This window comes from Anomaloglossus baeobatrachus, chromosome 4 (assembly GCF_048569485.1).
Source record: "Anomaloglossus baeobatrachus isolate aAnoBae1 chromosome 4, aAnoBae1.hap1, whole genome shotgun sequence".
Lineage (NCBI taxonomy): Eukaryota > Metazoa > Chordata > Amphibia > Anura > Aromobatidae > Anomaloglossus > Anomaloglossus baeobatrachus.
Window position 1 is genome coordinate 438136938 of NC_134356.1, and position 22969 is coordinate 438159906.

General features: G+C 44.9%; 1 protein-coding gene across 1 annotated transcript in view; it reads right to left on the reverse strand.

The window, feature by feature from the left end:
• Nucleotides 1-22969, reverse strand: part of CRABP1 (cellular retinoic acid binding protein 1) — a 107255-nt gene that overhangs the window by 78872 nt on the left and 5414 nt on the right. The window contains exon 2 of the mRNA XM_075345497.1: nt 20765-20943. Within this exon, the coding sequence (XP_075201612.1) occupies nt 20765-20943 (179 nt within the window). The remainder of the gene's footprint in view (nt 1-20764; nt 20944-22969) is intronic.

The window sequence follows — 22969 nt, forward strand, 5'->3', positions numbered from 1 at the left end:
GACAATGTGGAGCCTCCAAATTTTTGGCTGCCCTGCCTAAGGGCTATACTACAATAGACCCACTTCCTTACAATGGGCACTTCATGTTTACAGGCCATCATGCACGTCTCTATCCAGGGACAATATGGAGCCTGACGCTGCCACCGACTGCCACACACATGCTGTTTTTAAATGCAAGCACGGACGCAATAAGAACCTAACTGGTTTTTAGGAGCGACAATTACTGAGAAGTCTGACACTATCAGACACTGCTGACTGACGTGTATTATACACTAGACTTGTGCGTTATATAATAGTTTGTGCAAAACGCGCACCTGTACGCTGCCACCGACAGACACACACGTGCTGTTTTTAAATGCAAGCACGGACGCAATAAGAACCTAACTGGTTTTTAGGAGCGACAATTACTGAGAAGTCTGACACTATCAGACACTGCTGACTGACGTGTATTATACACTAGACTTGTGCGTTATATAATAGTTTGTGCAAAACGCGCACCTGTACGCTGCCACCGACAGACACACACGTGCTGTTTTTAAATGCAAGCACGGACGCAATAAGAACCTAACTGGTTTTTAGGAGCGACAATTACTGAGAAGTCTGACACTATCAGACACTGCTGACTGACGTGTATTATACACTAGACTTGTGCGTTATATAATAGTTTGTGCAAAACGCGCACCTGTACGCTGCCACCGACTGCCACACACGTGCTGTTTTTAAATGCAAGCACGGACGCAATAAGAACCTAACTGGTTTTTAGGAGCGACAATTACTGAGAAGTCTGACACTATCAGACACTGCTGACTGACGTGTATTATACACTAGACTTGTGCGTTATATAATAGTTTGTGCAAAACGCGCACCTGTACCCTGCCACCGACTGCCACACTCGTGCTGTTTTTAAATGCAAGCACGGACGCAATAAGAACCTAACTGGTTTTTAGGAGCGACAATTACTGAGAAGTCTGAAACTATCTGGACTGTTTTAGACTGTGTACACCAGCCCCAGATATGATGAAGGCTGGTATACGGTCACCACTAGGAATGGCTATATACCCTGCCTGCCTGCCTGCCTGTATACTGGTACAATAGTCCTGACAAGGACTCTTCTGGTCACTTGTTACGAGGGGGACCCGGGGAAGCGTGCCAAGATGGTATATGGACAGCTTCCGCCGGTCAAGGTCCACTGTGCGGTGTAAGGGACCGCTGCTATGGTGGGAGAAGAGTGAGCGGGTTGCTGCTAGCGATCGTCTGGAATGTCACAGACGATCTGCGTACACCTGTCCGCCCTAACCCGTGAGGGTTGTATGGCACGGGGCTCACAACTCGGTGTACCTGTTGCACGGGGACGCACAGAGGTGCCTACGCACGTGTGCCAGCGGGAGTCACAGGAATATGGCACGAGGGTAGCACAGAGGTGCCCACGCACGTGTGCTTCAGAAACCAGGTGAGTCCGACAGAGATTCAAGGAGCTCACCTGGGACAGGAACACAACCTGTTAAACGGAATACTGCCGGAGCAGCAAGGCAGGGGCGAGACCTGCAAAATACAATGACGTCTGTACAGTGGCGTGGCAGCACGCTGCCAGACATCCAAACATAGAAGGACAGTCGCGCGCCGCCATGATGGCAGGGGGAGCTTTTAAGGAGGTGTAGCTCCACCCAAGGGCGGGCGCGAGACGGGCGTGACCCAATCAGGGTTCGTGACGTCCTGGCCCAGCCAGTCAGGATTCAGCACATCACCAGCCTCGTCATCGGGCCATGTGATATCAGAGAGCGAATCAGAAGACGTCACGTGGAGCACATGCTCATCTTCCTGCCTCTGGGTCATAAAGGCGGGATCCTCGGTTTCACAATGTGCAGAGACATGGGAAGTCTTGCTGCTTCCCTGAGCATCTATTCCTTGCACACTGCGCAACCTCCCAGAGCCTCTGTGATGCTGAGCAGGAGAGCTCGTGGCAGGCAAGGGATGGGAGACTGCTCCATTCCCTGCAAGGGGAGAACCACTAGGTGTCACCCTTCTGCTGTGTCTCTGAGGAGGCAACTCCAGCAGACTGCGCCGTCTCCCAGACCTTTGGCGCTGCTGAGCAGTAGGGCTCGTGGCAGACAAGGAATGAGGGACCACCTCATTCCTTGCAACAAGAGAGCCACGACATGTAACAGTCACTAGCCTGTATTCCGACCTGGCTATACCCTGCCTGTATATAGCAACAATAGTCCTGAGAAGGACTCTGCTACTTTACTCCGACCTGGCTATACCCGGCCTGCCTGTATACAACTAGAATAGTCCTGAGAAGGACTTTTGGTCACACTGTTTGCAGCCCTGCAACTGAAAAAGCTATAAAGGGCCGCAAAGCTTTCCCTGAATCAGCGACACTCTCCCTGCACTGACTGTCTGGATAGCTGTGAGCAGAGCACAGCGCGCCGGCCGGTATAAAGGCTCGGTCACGCTGTGCAGGCCGGCCAATCACTGCAATTCCACAACTAACAGGGCTGTGGCATTGCAGTGGTCTGCCAGCCAATCCCTGCATGAGGGCTGGCTCTCAAAAGAGCGCCAACATGCAGAAATGAAGACCACGAGTATCGCGAGATTACTCGGTCCCCGCCGAGCAGCCCGAGTACAGCGATACTCGTGCGAGTACCGAGTAGTTACAAGCATGCTCGCTCATCACTATTCATTATACACAGCGGCACCCGGCAATTACACTCACCCGACACTGAGCGGCAGGACCTGCAGTGATCACACACCCACACACATCAGCTCACACACACACACAATCAGATCTCACACACAAACATCGGATTGCACACACAGTCAGATCGCACACATAATCAGATCGCACACGCAAACAACAAATCACACACACACACACACACACACAAACATCGGATCGCATACACACTCACCTCATCCAGTGACACCGATCTCTTCTCCCCGGGAGAATCCTGAGAGGCAGTGCGGTGCAGCGCGACGAACAGGACCTGCGGCCAGACACGTGACTTGCTCTCATTCCCTGCTGCTGTAAGTGCTGGATGTGATGTGTGTGTGTGTCTGCAATCGGCTGTGTGTGTGTGTCTGCGATCGGCTGTGTTTTTCTGCGATCGGCTGTGTGTGTCTGCGTTCGGATGTGTGTATCTGTGATCGGCTGTGTGTGCCTGTGATCGGATGTGTGTATCTGTGATCGGCTGTGTGTGCCTGCGTTCGGATGTGTGTATCTGTGATGGCTGTGCGTGCCTGCGATCTGCTGTGTGTATCTGTGATCGGCTGTGTGTATCTGTGATCGGCTGTGTGTATCTGTGATGGCTGTGCGTGCCTGCGATCTGCTGTGTATATCTGCGATCTGCTGTGTGTGTATCTGTGATGTATCTATGTGATGATAATGGTTGTACTAATGGTGGTTCTGGTGATTTATCAATATAGATGTAATATTTCATTTAGACATGATACGTTATCATTCTAGGTTCATTGTGCCAGGCTGATAATACAGTCATCTGAATAAAGCCATATTTGTCAGCTGAACAAGGGTTTATCTAAAGCCCCCATACATATAGACAGCTGATTAATTGGCTGGCGGCTATCTTGCTAGACTCTCCCATATACAGGACTGCTCACATTGCCGAGCGTGAGCACTCCTGTGTTCTCTATAAGAGAGCCATTGCCAGATATCTGAAGAAGGTTATCATTTAGAGAATATAATGCATTTCAGTCATAAATCTGACATACTGGATCCTTATCTCCATGGATATCGTCAATCAGAGGCACCCATACATATTAGACTGTGGACCAAATCTATTGATATTGGTGGATTTGGACAACTTTAGTCTGATGTGTATGAGGGGGCTTAACTACTATCTAAAGGACATGGCCACGTACAGGGTGTGTGCATACAATGTCTTTTAGATGACTGCGAATTCCATGGGTTTTCAGGCAGATGGCGCTCCAGGACACACTGGCATCTTTTGTGTTATAGCTACTTTCTTTATTTCTTTTCAGTCATGTTTTTTTTTACATCTTTTGGAGAATGTTTTTAATTAAATTGTATTAAGTAAACTACTGAGCAGCTTACAAGTGGAAGTCACCTGAGGAATGGTTAGGTCACTTAATTCAACCGCTTTGGATCTTTGGAAACTTGAAGAGGTTAAGAGAAGCTCAAAAGACTGAATATATGATCAGCAAGTCATTTTTACATCCAGTCTTTTTAGAGTTTAAGTGCTTTTTCAGGCGGGTTACGGAGCAGATCTGACTGAAAAAGATGTTGTGTGCACATATGATCTGATTAAATATGGTGGACAGCCATGGCCGTATTTGGTGTTCATGCTCACCTAGGCACTTTACGTTGTCACACCCCCTACTGGTAAGTCAGACTGAATATACAGTATGATCTGAGCATATGATATGGTCTGACTTACCAGTAGGGGATGTGACAACTTAAAGTGCCTAGGGCAGCATGAACACCATATACAGCCATGGCTGTCCACCATATTTAATGAGATCCTACTTATGATTGCCATTATTTTATGGGGTCAGAGCACCACATACTCCTCATATGTAGCTAATTACCTATTCCTGTAATCCATGCAACAATTGCAAAATGCAGTAGATAGCAGTAAGAGAAAACCTTCTAAAAGGAGAGAACATGTCTAAAGAACAAAATAAATATAATTTCTCCTGTTGATTACTTTGAACGTAGAATCTTTTGGGTTTTCAGTACAGAGAATAAGGAAGCCTATATTACAATTTAAATTTATTATATTTTATTATTTCATCCCAGATGCCGACACCATATAAATAGAATCTGCGCGGTGTCCTTATAATTGTTCTATATTGCCTTAGTTCTGTTCATAGTTTTGCTGTCTGCAGTTCCACTTCTTCACTAATATTCAGAGCATTAGCTAATTTTGTTAAATATTTTTTCTATAAAATGTGTCAATTATTTTCTTTGTGGATATTATACTGTATCCAGTTCTGATATTATACAGTATTAGGCTACGTTCACATGTCCAGTAATCATCTGTTAGAATGGATCCAGCAGCAATCCGTTGCCAAAACGTTGTGCAGATGTACCTTTTTTTGTCCAATTTAAATAACTGATTTGACCCTGTTCCGTTTTTTTAACATTAGAGTCTACGGAAAACTGATCCATTAATGAATTCCTATTTGGCCATGCATTTTTCTTTGATTTGTAAAGGATTTATGTTTTTGCTTACTGAATCATTTTAAAATGGAAGACTCCAATGTTTTTTTTTTTTTATAACTGTTTATTTATTTGCAAAGATTTTCCATTTTAGAACATAAAAGTGCAAAATTACATTTCAAAAGTTTTCAACAAGAATTGACTAGACTTTTAGACAGGGGAGACTCAGGGAAAGATAGGATAGGGAAGAGCATGGGGGGGGTTTGACACATTTTGCATATAATATGTCTGATCGGCATATCGAGGCATGTGCACTTTTGTTTTTTCTCTGGCGGTTAAGTACGATTGTTCACAAAAAGATCCCAAGGCGACCATATCTTTTGATATTTTTCCAGTTGGTTGTTGATGCATGCGGTGAGGTACTCCATCTGCTTTGTCTCTTGAATTCTCAACTCCAGATCCTGGAGAGTAGGAGGAAGGGTCTTTTTCCAAAGCGACGATATTAGACATTTCGCTGAGGTCCAAATGTGAAGGAGCAGTCTGGCCGAGTCCCTCGAAACCCCCACAGGTGGAACATTAAGTAGATAATTGAACGGGTCCAGAGCGACCTCATATCCCAGAACTCCACGGATAAACCTCCCAACCTCTCTCCAAAACGGAGCAAGGACTTCGCAGTCCCAAAAAATGTGGGTGAGGGACCCCCTATCCTTCGCACACCGCCAGCATTGGTCCGGTGTGTTGGGGAAGAGCCTATTCAAGACCTCTGGGGTATGATACCAATGCATTAGTATTTTGTATTGGTTTTCTTTTGGTGCAGTGCATATGGAGGTCTTGGAAGACTCCAATGTTAATAAAAACAGATCCAGCTGAAATCAGTTATTTAAAAATGGACAAAAAAGTTGTGTCTGCACAACTTTTTTGCCAGAGGACTGTTGCTGGATCTGTTCTAGCGGATGATTACTGGTCATATGAACTCAGCCTAAAGTCAAAGCTATATAGGTTAAGTAGCAAGAATTAACCATATTAACTTCAATGTAAGCCACAGCTTAGCAGAAAGTATTTCATTACTAAAGAGCCTTGATCGATACCTTGCTCTATTGCATCATTAGTGTCGAGCCCTTCCTGCAGGCTTGAGGATCCAATAAATCCAACCCCGTGTTTTCGCCTGGATGGCACAAGGAGGCAGATGGGAAGCAGTCATATAAATCAGAAGTCATGCCTTCCTGTGTCAGATCTAATATACACTGCATGGACTGTGTAATGTCTGGGATGTAATCATGTAGCCAATTCACATTCAATGTGACAGCCAAAGATATATACACCTCATGGTAGCCCATTATGTGTATCATCTGTTATACTAATGTTCTTCCATTGACAGCTGCACCATGTGTGGCTAATTCACTCACACTCTACCACTCTGTGTTATATTAATGCGTTCACACTTATACTACTTTCTGTCATAAATTAAGTGGATAATACATTATTTTATGGTTATTTTTATGGGACCTATCTGGATAATTAAAATGAAGAGTCTTCTTACCAAAGGAGGTAATTTTTTAAAAGCAATTTAAAACATGGTATACAGTAATAGGCATAAAAGATGTTTGACACTATAACATTTGTATTTTTTTGGCATTTTTATGTTGTTCATTTTATGGCAAAAAATATAATGTTGTTTAAGGGGAACCTGTCATCTGGAAAAAATGCTATTAACCTTCAGATGTGGGGTTAATCTGCAGGTTGATAGCGTTTTGAACCTGCCCGGCATCGTCACTTTGAGCCTCGCTATCGAGAGGAAAAGAAATGCAGTGTTTGGGCTTCAGACATCAAGCTGGCGCTGGCGTGGGTTTAGTGACTCTAAGACTATGTGCCCACGTGTGTGCGCTCTGCACCACAGCGTTTTGTCACTGCATGTCCGCTTCAGAGCGCAGCTGAAAAGCTCCGTTCTGAAACTTTGTCGACTGCAGAATTCGTGCGCTCTGGATGCTGTCTCTCCCTATAGATAGAATGGAGACAGCATGCAAAGCGCACAAAAGTAGTGACAAGTTGCTTTTTAGAATGCAGCGATTTGGCAGCATGCAAATCGCTGCATTCTAAAACGCAACGTGGGCATAGATTATGCACAATCTTCATAGATTGTGCAGGGGACGCAGGATGCATGCAGTTACACTGCAGTGCAGATCGCAGCGTAACTGCATGCAATACGCACACGTGGGCACAGAGCCTTAGGTGTATCAAGAGCAGTGGCTGTAACACACCCCCTGCACTAACAATAGTGATTTTTTTTCACTTCACAAGTTCCCTTTAATTAAGGCCTCTTTCACACGTCAGTGATTCAGGTACGTATGTTCTAGTTTTTATACTTACCAGAATCATGGACATACGCAGACCCATTATAATCAATGGGTCTCCACACACATTACTGTGTCTCCGTGCAGCGTACACGTGTGTCTATGATTGCCGCACAGAGACATGTCCGTTTTTTTTGTCATTACTGATGTCCCACGGACCGCACTATGGTGAAACACGTACCAGAAAAACATGGACATTGAAAATGAAAAGCATTTTTCACTCACCTTCTCCAGCGACGCTCTCTCTGGCCTCTGCATGCTGCTGCTTCAGAGCTGGCTAATTACTGGTATGCATATTCATGTATGCAGCCACAGCCAACCCAGCAGTAGCTGCAGCGGGGGCGGAAACACAGCAGAGCTGAAGAGTTCAGCACCACGGACAGCAGGAGCGGGGACAGGTGAGTATATCTCCATGTGCAATCACGGATGACGGAGCATGGATCACAGATTGCACATGGACAACCCACGTGTGCAGTGAATCACGGAACACGGAGGGACATATGCAATGAAAAATGTCTGTGTTGCACTGGTAGTACATCAGAAGAATTACTTAAGGTAGTAACTTTATGCTTATGTGTAGCCACAAGTTCACTAAGGTCTGATGTTCAGGTTCTGTATGCCAGCAAAATGCACTGAAAATTTGCAAAGCGCCAGGATTTTAAATAGCATCCCACATACTATATTTATTCAGTTACTTGATGTCTACAATGGTAAAAAAATCAGCTTTCACAATCAAACATATTGTTACATGCAAGAGAGCTTTCTGAAAAATTCAGCGGAGGTGAAATTGTAAATTAATGTGGCACTAGTGGACACAAAACATCCATATTATGCATATGGGTTCAGATATGCAGCTCTATACAATGGAAAATAAAAACTTCATATAAAGCTGCAGTTTTTATGCTGCTACTAGCTGAAGTACCTGGGCGTTGCCCGGGATAGTAACTGTCTCTCTTCGAGTTTCTGTCTGTCTCTGTGTGTCTGTCTCTGTCTGTATCAGTCTCTCTGTCTGTCTCTCTCTATCTCTGTGTCTGTATCTCTGTTTCTCTCTCTTTCTCTGTCTGTCTCTCTCATCTGTCTGCCAGTCTTGTTCCCCAGCTGTCTGTTTCCTCGTCTGTCTCTTTCCCCGTCTGTCTTTTTCCCCGTCTGTCTCTTTCCCCATCTGTCTCATTCCCCATCTGTCTCTTTCACCATCTGTCTCTTTCCCCATCTGTCTCTTTCCCCGTCTGTTTCTTTCCAGGTCTGTCTCTTTCCCCATCTGTCTCTTTGCCCGTCTGTCTATTTGCCCGTCTGTCTCTTTCCAGGTCTGTCTCTTTGCCCGTCTGTCTCTTTGCACGTCTGTCTCTTTCCAGGGCTGTGTTTCCAGTGCGGTCTCTTTCTAGGGCTGTCTCTTTGCCCATCTGTCTCTTTGCCCGGCTGTCTCTTTTCAGGTCTGTCTCTTTTCAGGTCTGTCTCTTTGCCCGTCTGTCTCTTTGCCCCCGTCTGTCTCTTTCCAGGTCTGTCTCGTTGCCCGTCTGTCTCTTTCCATCGCTGTCTCTTTCCAGGTCTGTCTCTTTCCAGGTCTGTCTCTTTCCAGGGATATCTCTTTGCCCATCTGTCTCTTTGCCCGTCTGTCTCTCTGCCCATCTGTCTCTGTCTGTCTGTGTCTCTTTCTGTCTCTCTCTTTATCCGTCTTCCCACCGACATCTTTTTACCTCACACATAAGCTTCTTATACTAACAGTTTATTTTGTTCCTATAGCAACGACTGACAGTTGCTATTAATAGTCTCTAGCTCCCACCTCCATTCAGTTTAATGGAGACTTTTTTTTGGAGAGTAACTGTAACGCACGGGGTTACATTTTCCTGTCAAAACATAGTCTATGACGTTCCCTGAGTCACATGGGGCGTCTGTGCAAAATTTCGTGATTGTATATGCGACATTGCGGATTCCTTTAGCGGACATACATACACACACACACACACACACATACACTCAGCTTTATATATTAGATTATCCCAAAAAAATATTTTCCAGACCTGAAATTTTGATATTCAATTCTTAGAGTGCCTGGGTTGGGAATGAAAAAAAGCAAACAAAACATCATACTTACCTCTTGCATCTTCGGCACCTCTGTTGCTCACTTACTCTCGAGTGACGTCATGACATTGCATGAGGTTTAGTGAACGCCGGAGGTGCCGAAGTGTGAAACAGGCTAAAAACTGAAGAGAAGCCTGGAGCTGGAGGGAATGAGCCAGAAACAACTAGGCAGGCAGCCTACTTGGGACTTATTAGGCAAATCGAAATTTGTCAGATTCACTAATTTCTACTGGCTATACATAAGGCCCGTTTCACACGTCAGTGAAAAACACTGACGTTTTTCACTGGCGTGTAAAACACTGACGTTTTTCACTGGCGTGTAAAACACGCACATGTCCCTGCGTGTGCCATGAGTCACGGCACACGTGGTTGTCTAAGTACAATCCGGGCTCCGTTCTCCGTGGCCCGTGATTGCACTTAGAAAACAACTCACCTGTGCGCGCTCCCGCTCTCCATGGTGCTCATCGCTCCCGCGGTGCAGCATCCGGCCGGCGGTGACCGCCGCAGCAGCTGCTTCCGGGTCGGCTGTGTCGCGCATAATGAATATGCGCGACAATAATGAGCCGGCTCAGAAGCAGCAGGGAGAACGGGCTGCAGAGGACATCGCTGGACGCCAGGTGACTAAAAATGATTTTTATTTTAAAAGCACGTTTTTTTCTGGCACGTGTTTCACGGACCACACCACTGCGTGGTCCGTGGAACATCAGTGATGCCAGAAAAAAATGGACATGTCTCCGTGCGGCAATCACGCACACGCGGGTACGCCGCACGGAGACACGTGCAGTGAAAAATCACTTACGTGTGAGCAGACCCATTCATTATAATGGGTCTGCGTATGTCAGTGATTCTGGTACGTTTAAAAAAAAGCACAAACGTACCAGAATCACTGACGTGTGAAAGGGGCCTTACAGATAGGGACCATAGTGCTGTCTATAGCTGCATCTTTTATTAGCCACTTTAAATCCACTTAAATGACCCATTACAGTAAGGCGCCATGCACATGCTGCATTTTTTTTTATACGTTTTTGGTGCAGTTTGTGGTGACCTTTCAGTGACCACAAACTTCATGCTTTTCCTTCCTCAGCAAAGTCTATGAGATTTCAGATTTGCAGTGCACTTGTTGCTTTTTTTTTTGGGGGGGGGCTTCATTTTTGTGGTGACCACAAAAATGCAGTATGTCAATTCTTTTTGCGTTTTTCACCCATTGGTGATAAAAAAAATGCATCAAATACGCATTGTCAAAAAAACGCATGCAATTTTTGATGCATATATTTTTACACAAGATGCGTTTTTTTGGCGAAAGGGTGCATTTTGGTCATGACAAAACTGCAGCGTGCGGACATAGCCTAAATGGTGCTTTACACGCTGTGATATCGCTAACGATATATCGTCGGGTTACGTCGTTAGTGACGCACATCCGGCACCGTTAGCGACATTGCAGCGTGTAACACCAAGGAGCGACGTGCAACGATTGCAAAAATGTCTAAAATTGGGGATCGTTGACACGTCGCTCCTTTTACAAATATCGTTGGTGGTGCATGCCGCGGGTTGTTCATCGCTCCTGCGGCATCACACATCGGTATGTGTGACACCGCAGGAACGACGAACATCTCCTTACCTTTGTCCACCGGCAATGAGGAAGGAAGAAGGTGGGCGGCATGTTTTGGCCGCTCATCTCCGCCCTTCCTCTGCTATTGGGCGGATGCTTAGTGACGCCACAGTGATGTCGCTATGACGCTGAACGCACCTCCCCCTTGAAGGAGGGATTGTTCGGCGGTCACAGCGACGTCGCTGATAAGGTATGTGCGTGTGACGCTGCGGTAGCGATAATGTTCGCTACGGCAGCGATCACAAAATGTCGCACAAACGACGGGGGCGGGTGCTATCACGCTCGACATCGCTAGCAAACGCTAACGATGTCGCAGCATGTAAAGCACCCTTAAGAGTCACTACAGACTACAGCCAATGAATGGCTTAGCAATCTGATATAAACACATTGTCAATGTGACCAAAACAGTTGAGAAATTTAGGACATTCATTATTTTGTGAGATTTACTGCCAACTGCTTTGCATGATCTTTCTGTCCAAATCTTTGTAAAGGCCCAGTCACACACAACGACTTACCAGCGATTACGAAAACGATGCGACCTGATAGGGATCGCTGGTAAGTCGCTGGGAGGTCGCTGGTGAGATGTCACACAGTCAGATCTTACCAGCGATGCAGGAACAATACAGGTCGCAGTAGCGACCTGTATAACGATCTCAGCAGTCACTGTGACCCTGTCACATAGCGTCAAACACAGTGATGGGTCCTGCCCAGCAGGACATCGCCTTTGAAGAAAATGGCCTGGACCATTCTGCAACGACTAGAGATCTCACAGCAGGGGCCTGATCGCTGGTAGGTGTCACACATAACAAGATCGCTAACGGGATCGCTACTGCGTCACAGAAACCGTGACTCAGCAGCGATCTCGCTAGCGATCTCGTTATGTGTGATGGTACCTTAAGGGTGGAACTTAATGGGATTGTCAGTGTCTCAAGTATTTGATAACCTATCTCTTGAACAGAATATCAAAAGCTAGTGGATAGGATCAGACACCCGGTGCCCCCACCGATCCAGGTTTTTTTGCCTAATGTAAATACTCTGTAGAGAGCTGCTAAGCACAGATATACTAACAATCTAGCGCCTGCTGCTAAGTACTTCAGCACAGCTACAAATTACATAGAACCTGTGCTGCAGTAACTGTCAGTGGTTGCTATACTTTGAATAGAGCTGAATAGAGCTACACTTATACATATGGTCATTACTGAAGCACAAGTTAGCTGCTCATTGGAGGCACCATGTGTTGTACCTTCACTGATGTGCTATTGATAACCTACCCTATAGATAGTCATCAAATATCTATGCCCGTACAAACCCCTTTATTTGTTTTAACATAGTGATCCAAGAACTCTACTGTCACAAGGAGGTATTTGAAAATATCAGCGACAGTCATGGCGGTGTCAGGATCTGTGGAGACTACAGATTCTGGCACTCTGCCTGCTAACTTCTCTAATGTCAGTGATCAGTGTAGGCAGACTTGGACATCAACCCACAGACTTGTAGTTCATAAGCATTTCTAGCAAGAGTTAATCTCTGCTGGGCTGCATGTTAGTCTCCTTTGATCATATGTTGTGGGAGAGCCAGTCATATACACTCCCCTCTTATAACTGCTGGCAGGACATTTCCTTTAATGCCAGCTATAGCTTCTCTATACTGGTCTGGAGAGGTGTTGTGATCCAGACTTACTGGCAGTTGTATTACTTTATGGCTGTTAGTGGATGTAGTATAAACCCTTGTTTTTTTGTTGATACCTTACATCTCTTGCTTTTCTCCTTAGTTTCTTACTGTTTGTTCCTATGAGTTTGCAGTGTGTCTGAGTTTTGATTTTACCATGTCTGTCTTTATCTGTCTTGCCATCACACTACTGCTCTTTCCTTCCCTTGGAATAGGGGGGACAGGTTAGTTCTGGTCAGGAGAATAGTAAAGCACGGGACTCTGGCATCTCCACCATCAGAGGTAATCCAGAGGTTAGTGATAGTCTAGGGTCCCCTAATGTGAGGGACAGTATAGGAGCCCCCTGTCCCTCATTATCTTGCAGTCATATTGTGATGTCTACATCTCCTTTTATGCCCAGAATTAAACAGCAATTTCTGATTGCCAATGAATACAACACAATGAGTGGTTGCAGGTATCCCAAATTTTCTCACTAACCTCTATAATTGACAAGTGATTCAATATTCAACATTTAGAACAATACTTGGTGCTTTTAGCAGTAGTCACAGTAAAGTCCTCTGTCTGTGGGGTATTGCAACCACCTGAGCATTCAGCCTGTAAGGTTAACTAGGCCTATTAATCCATTCATACCTATAGCTACATTCCCAAAATTACAAACAGCTTATCAAAAAACTTTACAGAATTGCTTACTTGTTTGCTGTTTGAATCTTGATTTGGTGATTTACATTTGTTAAAGTCATTTGTCATCTTTAAATCAATCATTGTACAGTAATCTAATGTTGAAAAAAAAAGAATTGAAAATGCAGTGCAATACTGGCCTGGTAAGATCTGGTAAGTTTTGGGAATTAGATGGTGTTGCTGTCTTTAGCCATTTCCCTCAGTAACTAGTATGTAGAAGAAGAAGTTGAAAGTGTTCATCATTATACATCATGGGAAATCTGAATGAACACCATTTTTTCCTTTTATCAAGGACAAAGAAGAATTGAGTTCACAGCCCCATCTAAAATATTATTACTCAATGGGGTTGTCCCAACAAACAAAGTTGATTTTAATCAATAGATTTTGGAATAATAATAATTTCCAGAATTGGATGTATTTAATATTTTTCTCATTTGCAAGATAATCTTATATACCGTATGTGCCCCTGCTATGTACTGTGTAATGGCCATGTCTGACTGTACTGGGACATGGTCTGATTATACCACATCTCCTGGGCAGGGGAGGAAACGAATTAGAGTATACAGACTAAAGATGAGCGAGCCTCTAAAGGCTCGAGTTCGGTTCGGTTCGTCGAACGGAGGCCACGTTCGAGTTTGGCTCGACGAATCGTTCGACGAACCTCTCGAACCCCATTGAAAACAATGGGAGGCAAACACAAACACATAGAAAACACCTTAAAGGTGTCCAAAAGGTGACATACAACTCCTAAGACACTACAAACACATGGTAAAGTGACAAAGACATATACTCATGCTAAAACAAAACAGCTGGACGAGGAAAAAGAGGAATAGACACAGATATAGGCATGTCATGCCCTTCTAAAATCATGTAAAACACAGCAAGGGGACTCCAAGCAGAGTCTCCCTTTTTTCCAAAAATTAGGCCCCACAGACACCACTTCAGTGGCATCACTTGTGCCCCAGTTGCAAACTTGACAGGTAGATTTGCATCAAGCACAGTCAAAAAGACTCCACAGGGAAAAGAGCCAACCAATCTGTGCCCTCGACCCAAGGGAATTGTAGGTCTTAGGAAATGGCTAGAGGAAAGAATATCTTTTAAATTTCTAGCCCGTTTAGCGGTGAGCTTGGGGCGAGTACTGATAAATGGAACCAACCTGGGTTCACTGAGCAGGATGTTCCAATTTTTCTCCAAAATTCGCCAAATCTTATCCCAATGGTTATTATATGTGGTTATAAGATTGATGGTACAGGGCTCACTACGTTGTTTGCCCCGAAAGGTATCAGACCTTGAAATGTTGGCAGAATGCTGAAAAGCCTTGGAGACCACTTTGCGTGGATAACCTCTTTGAAGAAAACGTGTAGTAAGTGCCTGTGCTTCATTCCTGAAAGTAGTAGGATTAGTACAGTTGCGGCGTACCCTGAGGAATTGAACCCTGTTGTTTACAGTCCTTGCTGATCCATGACTTGTTCATCTTGGTTCATTTTTAAAAACACAGCAAGGGGACTCCAAGCAGAGTCTCCCTTTTTCCAAAAATTGGGCCCCACAGACACCACTTCAGTGGCATCACTTGTGCCCCAGTTGCAAAGTTGACAGGTAGATTTGCATCAAGCACAGTCAAAAATACGCCAGCATTAACTGTCCCCAGGATGACACAGGGGTAGTAAAGTCCTTGCTGATCCATGACTTGTTCATCTTGATGAACGTTAGTCTGTCCACATTGTCACTGGACAGACACGTGCGCTTATCTGTCAGCACACACCCAGCAGCACTGAAGACACGTTCAGAGACCACTCTGGCTGCTGGACATGACAAGATCTCCAAGGTGTAAGTGGCGAGTTCAGGCCATTTTTCAAGATTTGAAGCCCAAAATGAGCAAGCAAATGAGCTAGTTGCAATGTCATGGCATCAATGTTCATTTAGATATACTCCTGTATCATCCTCTCCAGCCGTTGACTATGTGTCAGACTTCTTGTCTCTTGTGGCCTTGCATTGGATGGTCTAAAAAAATTATGAAACGATTCAATAAAATTGCTGTTAACACCACCAGATATGGTGTTGCTGGTACGGTTTGACTGATAATGACGAGACAGTCCCATGCTTGCCAAGTTACAACTGGCAGACTCACTCCATGCACCACTGGTGTTTGGTGGAAAAGCCGAGCTAAGATTGAGTAACAGCTTCTGCTGATACTCCTGCATACGTGCGACCCTTTCTATGGCTGGAATTATTTTGCCAAATTTGGACTTGTACCGGGGATCTAATAATGTGGCAACCCAGTAGTCATCATCACTTCTAATACGGACAATCCGAGGGTCATGTTGTAGATAGTGCAGCAAGAAGGCGCGCATGTGTCTTGCGCATCCATGCGGACCAAGTCCTCGCTGTGGTTGTGGCGGTGAGGTGAGAACCGTGCTTTCTTCCTCTGACATCTCCCCCCAACCTCATTTAACCGAAAGTTCACCAAGGTCTCCCTCATCTGCTGAGTCTTCCATGTCCATGGACAGTTCGTCCTCCATTTCTTTTTGGTCTCCTGCACCTTCCTCAACATTTTGGCTGCTACCATGCGCCCTTGTTAATTCCTCTCCCCCACCATCCCATGCCTGCCGCCTTGGTGATGCTGAACGTCTGGACCTTGTAGATGTTGGTATCCCTTGCTGATATGAATCCTCCTGTACTTCCTCCCCTTCCTCTTGTCCCACCCCCTGACTCCGAATAGTGTTTAGCGTGTGCTCCAGCATGTAAATGACTTGAATTGTCATGCTGATAATGGCATTGTCAGCGCTAAACATATTCGTTGCCATGTCGAAACTGCAGAAGGGCGCATAGGTCCTTGATCTGAGACCACTCCAGCAGTGTGATCTGCCCCACCTCTGCATCTCGTTGGCCCAGGCTATACGTCATAACGTATTGCACCAGGGCTTGGCGGTGCTGCCACAGTCGCTGCAACATGTGGAGAGTCGAATTCCAGCGTGTCGCCACATCGCATTTCAGGCGGTGAACCGGCAGGCCGAAAGAATTCTGGAGCGATGCAAGTCAGTCAGCTGTGCCGGTTGAACGGCGGAAGTGAGCAGAGAGTGACCGTGCCCTGTGCAGAAGCCCATATAGGCTGGGATAGTGGGTTAAAAATTGCTGGACAACAAGGTTCAACATGTGAGCCATACAAAGCACGTGTGTCACCTTGCCTAGGCGAAGGGCCGCACCCAGGTTTGCAGCATTGTCGCACACGGCCTTCCCAGGCTGCAGGTTGAGTGGAGACAACCATTTACGAAACTCGGACCCCATAGCTGACCACAACTCCTCAGCGGTGTGACTCTTATTTCTCAGATATTTCAACGTAAAGACCGCCTGATGCCATTGAGCTCTGCTGCCAGCATAGTAAGGAGGTGTGCGGGATTGTGTGCAGTTACAACGCGGGTGGCCTGACCAGGCAGGCTTGGGGCGGAGGTGGAGGACCCAGACGAGGTTGAGGAGGCAGAAGCAGTGGAGGAACTTCTACATAAAGAGGATTGACGCACAAGTCGTGGGGACGGCAAGACTTGTTCAACAGACCCTTCTCCATCTCTCACCATAGTTACCCAGTGCCCAGTCAGCGACATGTAACACCCCTGTCCATGCTTACTGGTCCAAGTATCGGTGGTGAAATGCACCCTGTCACACACAGAGTTTTATCAAGGAAGCGGTGGTGTTGTGTGCGACATGCTGGTGTAGTACAGGCACACCTTTCTTGGAGAAGTAGTGGTGACTAGGCATCTGGTACTGGGGCACTGCGACTGACATAAGGTTTCGAAAATCCTCTGTGTCCACCAGGCGGAAAGGCAGCATTTTGGCAGCCAAGAGCTTACAGAGGGTGAAAGTCAACCTCTTAGCTTTGTCATGGCTCGGAGGAAATGGCCTTTTATTTGTCCACATCTGAGGGACAGAGATCTGGCTGCTGTATGGAGACGGTGTTGAGTAGCGTGTCCCTGGAAAACTGCAGGTCTGTGAGGAAAGTGCAGGCAGAGACATGATGTTGCCTTCATCCAAACTTGGTGCTCTTGATGTCTGATAGAGCTCTACACGAGCACTTGTTTCCCCTTCCAAAACAACTGACGACCTGCCAAGCAAACTGCCTATTGCGGTTAAAGAGGTGAAAGGTGTGCGTGGAAAAACATGTGTGACAGCTGTCCCCACAGTCATAGAGGAAGAAGAACGTGCGGATGCACTTGAAGGGGCAGACGGTGGTTGGCCCGCTCCGCTAAGCCGCATTGTAGCACAGTGAGCTTCCCACTGGGACTTATGCTTGTTATTCATGTGACGATTCATGGAAGAAGTTGTCAAACTAGTGAGCTTATGGCCTCTACTTATAGATTGGCAACAAATCTTACATATCACATGATTTGGGAGATCCTTTGCGAGGTCAAAAAAGGACCAGGCTAGGCAAGGCTTAGAGCCCATGCGACCTGCAGAGCCACCCCGACTTGTGCTCAGAGGCAGAGTTGTGGCTGAGGATGCAGTTGTTGACGTGCTTCCAGTACTCCGACTCTGTCCAGGAAGGCGCAAGGTAACTTCGTCGTCAGTCGCATCCTCCTCCACCGCCTCTGCTGACCTCCTCAAGTGCCTGACTGTGGGTTGACAGTAAGTGGGATCTAGAACTTCATCATCACGCGTTGTGTTTGCACTCCCCTCACCCTCAGACCTAACCTCTTCCTGCCCTGACTGAATAGTTAAGTTGTCATCCCAATCAGATATCTGCATCTCATCGTCATCAGTATGTTCCTCATTGTCTCCATCAACAGGTGTTACAGTTTGGGAATGAGGGTCTACATTATGCTCAGAAACTTGGTCATCAGGGCCTGAATCAGACTCACAAAGCTTCTGGGCATCACTGCAGACCATTTCCTGGTCTGTACTCACTGTAGCTTGGGAGCAGACCTCTGATTCCCAGGCTATAGTGTGACTGAACAGCTCTGCAGACTCAGCCATCTCTGTCACACCATACTCTGCATGGCGGGTGGAGACTTGAGAGCTGGGAGAAAGCAAGTGCGATTGGGGTGACAACTCAGAGGACTACTGTTTTTTGGATGTTGAAGTTGAGGTGGAGGAGAGGCCACTTGTTGGAGCACTTGCGATCCATTGAAGCATGTTCTTTTTTGGTGCATCATTTACCTTTGTTAGAGTTGTTCAGTTCCGTAAAAAAGGGAGCACATCAGATTGGCCACGGAAAGTAGTAGACATCTTACTTTTGCTGGAAGATGGCCTTTCTTCAGCAGATGTTAATGTAGCTTTCCCACCTACCCCACGGACACAAACTTTTTCCTTTTCCAACACGCCTGTTCCCCTTTCCACCAGCATCTGTCCTTTTGCCACTTATTTTGTTAGCAACAAGATTGGACACTTAAAATGTGGTAGCAAAAATGGAGAGGTGGTGTAGATTGCAGAGGTGGTCTAGCTTTATTGACAGCTGAAGAACCAACACTGAGTATCCCGGTCAATTTTAGTATGCCCTTAACAGTGGCAGCACAGTTTGCAATTAGAATTACGTAGTTAAAAATTGACAGGTGTGTACAATGCAGAGGTGGTCTAGCTTTATTGACAGCTAAAGAACCAACACTGAGTATCCCGGTCAATTTTAGTATGCCTCTAACAGTGGCAGCACAGTTTGCAATTAGAATTACGTAGCTAAAAATGTACAGGTGTGTACAATGGAGAGGTGGTCTAGCTTTATTGACAGCTGAAGAACCAACACTGAGTATCCCGGTCAATTTTAGTATGCCCCTAACAGTAGCAGCACAGTTTGCAATTAAAATTGCGTAGCAAAAATGGACAGGTGTGTAGCATGCACAGGTGCTGTGGGTCAGTGGACAGCAAAGGAACACTAACTTAGTATTCCAGAAACTTTTAGGATGCCACAAAAAGTGTCAGCTCTTTGGGGAAATAAAATAGTGTGGCAAAAAATGGGCAGGTAGGTAGAATGCACGGGTGCAGTGGGTCAGTGGACAGCAAAGGAACACTAACTTAGTATTCCAGACAGTTTTAGGATGCCACAAAAAGTGTCAGCTCTTTGGGGAAATAAAATAGCCTAGCAAAAAATGGGCAGGTGGGTAGAATGCACGGGTGCTGTAGGTAGCAGGACAGCAAAGCCCAGCACAGCGTTTGCACGGACCTGCACAGCCCTGAAAAGGGCTTAAATAACCAGTAGTCCCTAATCTCTAAAGCGTGGTGTAGATTGCACTGTATCTCTATAGCGCACACAACAGCAGTAGCAGCGGGAGCTGTGACTGTCACCCACACGCAGCAGACAGGTAATGGCGGTGACGGGGAAAATGGACGGATCTTATAGAGCAAAGACATGTGACATGCACAGCTTATGACACAAGCCCTTGCTTGTCTGGCAAAAATCCACTGTGCAGTGAGTCTGTGATTTGCTGACAGCCTGGCCCGCCCCACTGTACGCACGGTTAGGGGAAAAAAAAAAATGGTGATCGTCATTCTTTCAGCACTCAGCAGCAGCACTGATCTAAACCCCGTCCCCCCCGCACACTATACGCTGAATTTTGATAATAGCATGATTCACAGTGACTCAACTATTCCAGTGAAAAGCCAGCTAGTAACTAGCTTGGCTTTTTGGTGCTTGAACCGTTCTCGAATGTAACTCAAACTGTCGAGCTTTTAGCAAAAAGCTCGAGTTCGTCGAGCCTCTCGAACACCCCCCAAAATCACTCGAACATGAAATTGGCGAACCTCGAACATCGCTCAACTCTAATACAGACATTACACCATGGGATTGCAAATTATTTTTTCCTTGAGGTAAAACAGTTTTTAAAAACAGGCAAGTAAATGTTTTACCTTACAAAAAGAATCAGCTATGATCCCATGCTGCAATGTCTTTATACTCTTTTGTGTCCTCCCCTGCTCAGGAGGTGTGGTATGATCAGACCATACCTCTGTAGGTCAAACACAGTCATTACACAGTACATAGCAGGGACACATATATAAGATTATCTCAGCAAAGGAACTTTTTTTTAACCCATTTAGTTGTGGAAATTATTATCATTCCAAGATCTATTGATTAAAATCAACTTTAAAATTAACTTTATTCATGAGCAAACCCCTTTAAGTCCATGTATTTAGATCCCCCTTCATGCATGGAGATCACTAGTCAGTTTTACTGTAAACAATCAACATTTTCTACTAATATAGATTTAATATTGGACTTATCAACCTAGTACATGTACAATATTTGAGACAATGAGAATCTACCTTGCATTTTCTGCCATCCACAGTTTCCTCATCATATTCTTCTCCAACTGTAAATTGGATCTCTGTGGTTCTGACTGTGGTGGATGTTTTAATATAAAATTTGTCTCCATTCTGACGGATCTCTACATGAGGCTTTGAAGCTGCAGCCACTGCTACCTTCCTGAGCATTGCGTTCACACCTATATAATCATACAATAGCAAGGGTATTAAACTATTCTCCTTCACTCACCTTAGAACACAAATATTTTCACATAGTTTTCCCATTACATTCTTAACTGTTGGAAATATTACATTGTTAGAAAATATAGAAAATATATACAGCTCTGGCAAAAGTTAAGAGAAAAATGTTCAGTTTTTCTGGGTTTTTTTTCTTTGTAGGTATATTTTTGAGTAAAATGTAAATTGTTATTTTATTCTGTAACTTCTATAAACTACTGACAACATGTCTCCGAATTTCCAAGCAATAAATTTTGTATTTATTTTTTGAAAATGAGAAATGGTTAAAATAACAAAAAATGCATTTTTTCAGAACTCAAATAATGCAAAGAACACAAGTTCATAATCATTTAGAAACAACAATACTAATAATGTTTTAACTCATGAAGAGTTCAGAAATCAATATTTTGTGGAATAACCATGATTTTTAATCACAGCTTTTCATGCGTCTTGGCATGCTTTCCACCAGTCTTTCACACTGCTTTTGGGTGACCACCTGCCACTCCTAGCTCAAAAATGTAAGCAGTTTTTCTTTGATGGCTTGTGACTATCCATCTTCCTCTTGATTACGTTCCAAAGGTTTTCAATGGGGTTCAGGTCTGGAGATTGGGCTGGTCATGACAGGGTTTTGATGTGGTGGTCCTTCATCCACACATTGATTGACCTAGCTGTGTGGCATGGTGCATTTTTCTGCTGGAAAAACCAGTCCTCAGAGTTGGGGAACATTGCTTGAGCAGAAGGAAGCAACTGTTTTTTCCAGGATAACCTTGTATGCGGGTTGATTAATATGACCTTCGCAAAGTTTAATCTGCCCAATTCCAGCCTTGCTGAAGCATCCCGAGATCATCACTGATCCTCCACCAAATTCCACAGTGGGTGCAAGACACTGTGGCTTGTACGCCTCTCCAGGTCTCCGTCTAACCTTAGATGACTAGATGTTGGGCAAAGCTGAAATTAGATTCATCAAAGAAGATTACCTTACTCCAATCCTCTTCTGTTCTTTGGCAAACTTCGACCTGGTTCTCCTTTGCTTCTCATTGATGAAAGGCTTTTTTTCTAGCTTTACATGATTTGAGCCCTGCCTCTAGGAGCCTGTTACAAACTGTTCTTGCCGTGCACTTCACCCCAGCTGCTATTTGCCATTTTTTTTAGGTCACTTGATGTCATCCTGTAGTTTGCTGTCATTCGAATAAGATGACGGTCATCCCGGTCAGTGTCGGACAGAGTCGTTTTCACCATCTGCTGGTCTGTAGCTTTGTTGTCCCCAATGTCTGTTGCTTGACCTTGTTGTAATGGACTGCCGTCTTAAAAACTTTAAGGATGAAGGCAACATGACGCTCACTGTATCCCTCTGCAAGTAAAGCCAGAATTGAGCCCTTCGTTTCCTCACTCAACACTTTTCTTTTCAACTCCTTTGGCATGGTTAAAAGTTATTTTTTCATTCCTATTACTTTTAGGATATTACTAGCACTTATTTTGCCATCCATCTTTTCCTATTGCAAGAGGATTGTGAAGACCACAGCAGTGTTTTTTATTCTTTCCCTCGTTAAATAAGATATAGTTCAGGTGATCACCTTATCAGAAGCACATTAAATAGAATGAAATGTACTCTGGTTGGAATTCAACTGACACTGGAATGGAATGACTGTCACACATGTAGAGAAGCTGATTTTTATAAAACTGTGCAGTGGTCTCTTAATTTTTGCCAGAGCTGTATATTGTAGTAATATTGATCAGTATTGATTGCTCACTGTAAGTGATTACAATGTGCAACAATTATTATAATTGAATTCACAACATTGATCTCTACAATGGCCATGAATTAGGCCCTTAAAGGCAATCTGTCAGCAGGTTTTTGCTATGTAAGCTGAGGACAGCATGATGTAGGGGTTAAAAAAGCAAGTATGCCTCTTATCTGTGTGTGAGCTATTGTTTACTTAAAGTTATGGCATTATTACTCTGTGATTATCATCGCAATGTACTAAAAAC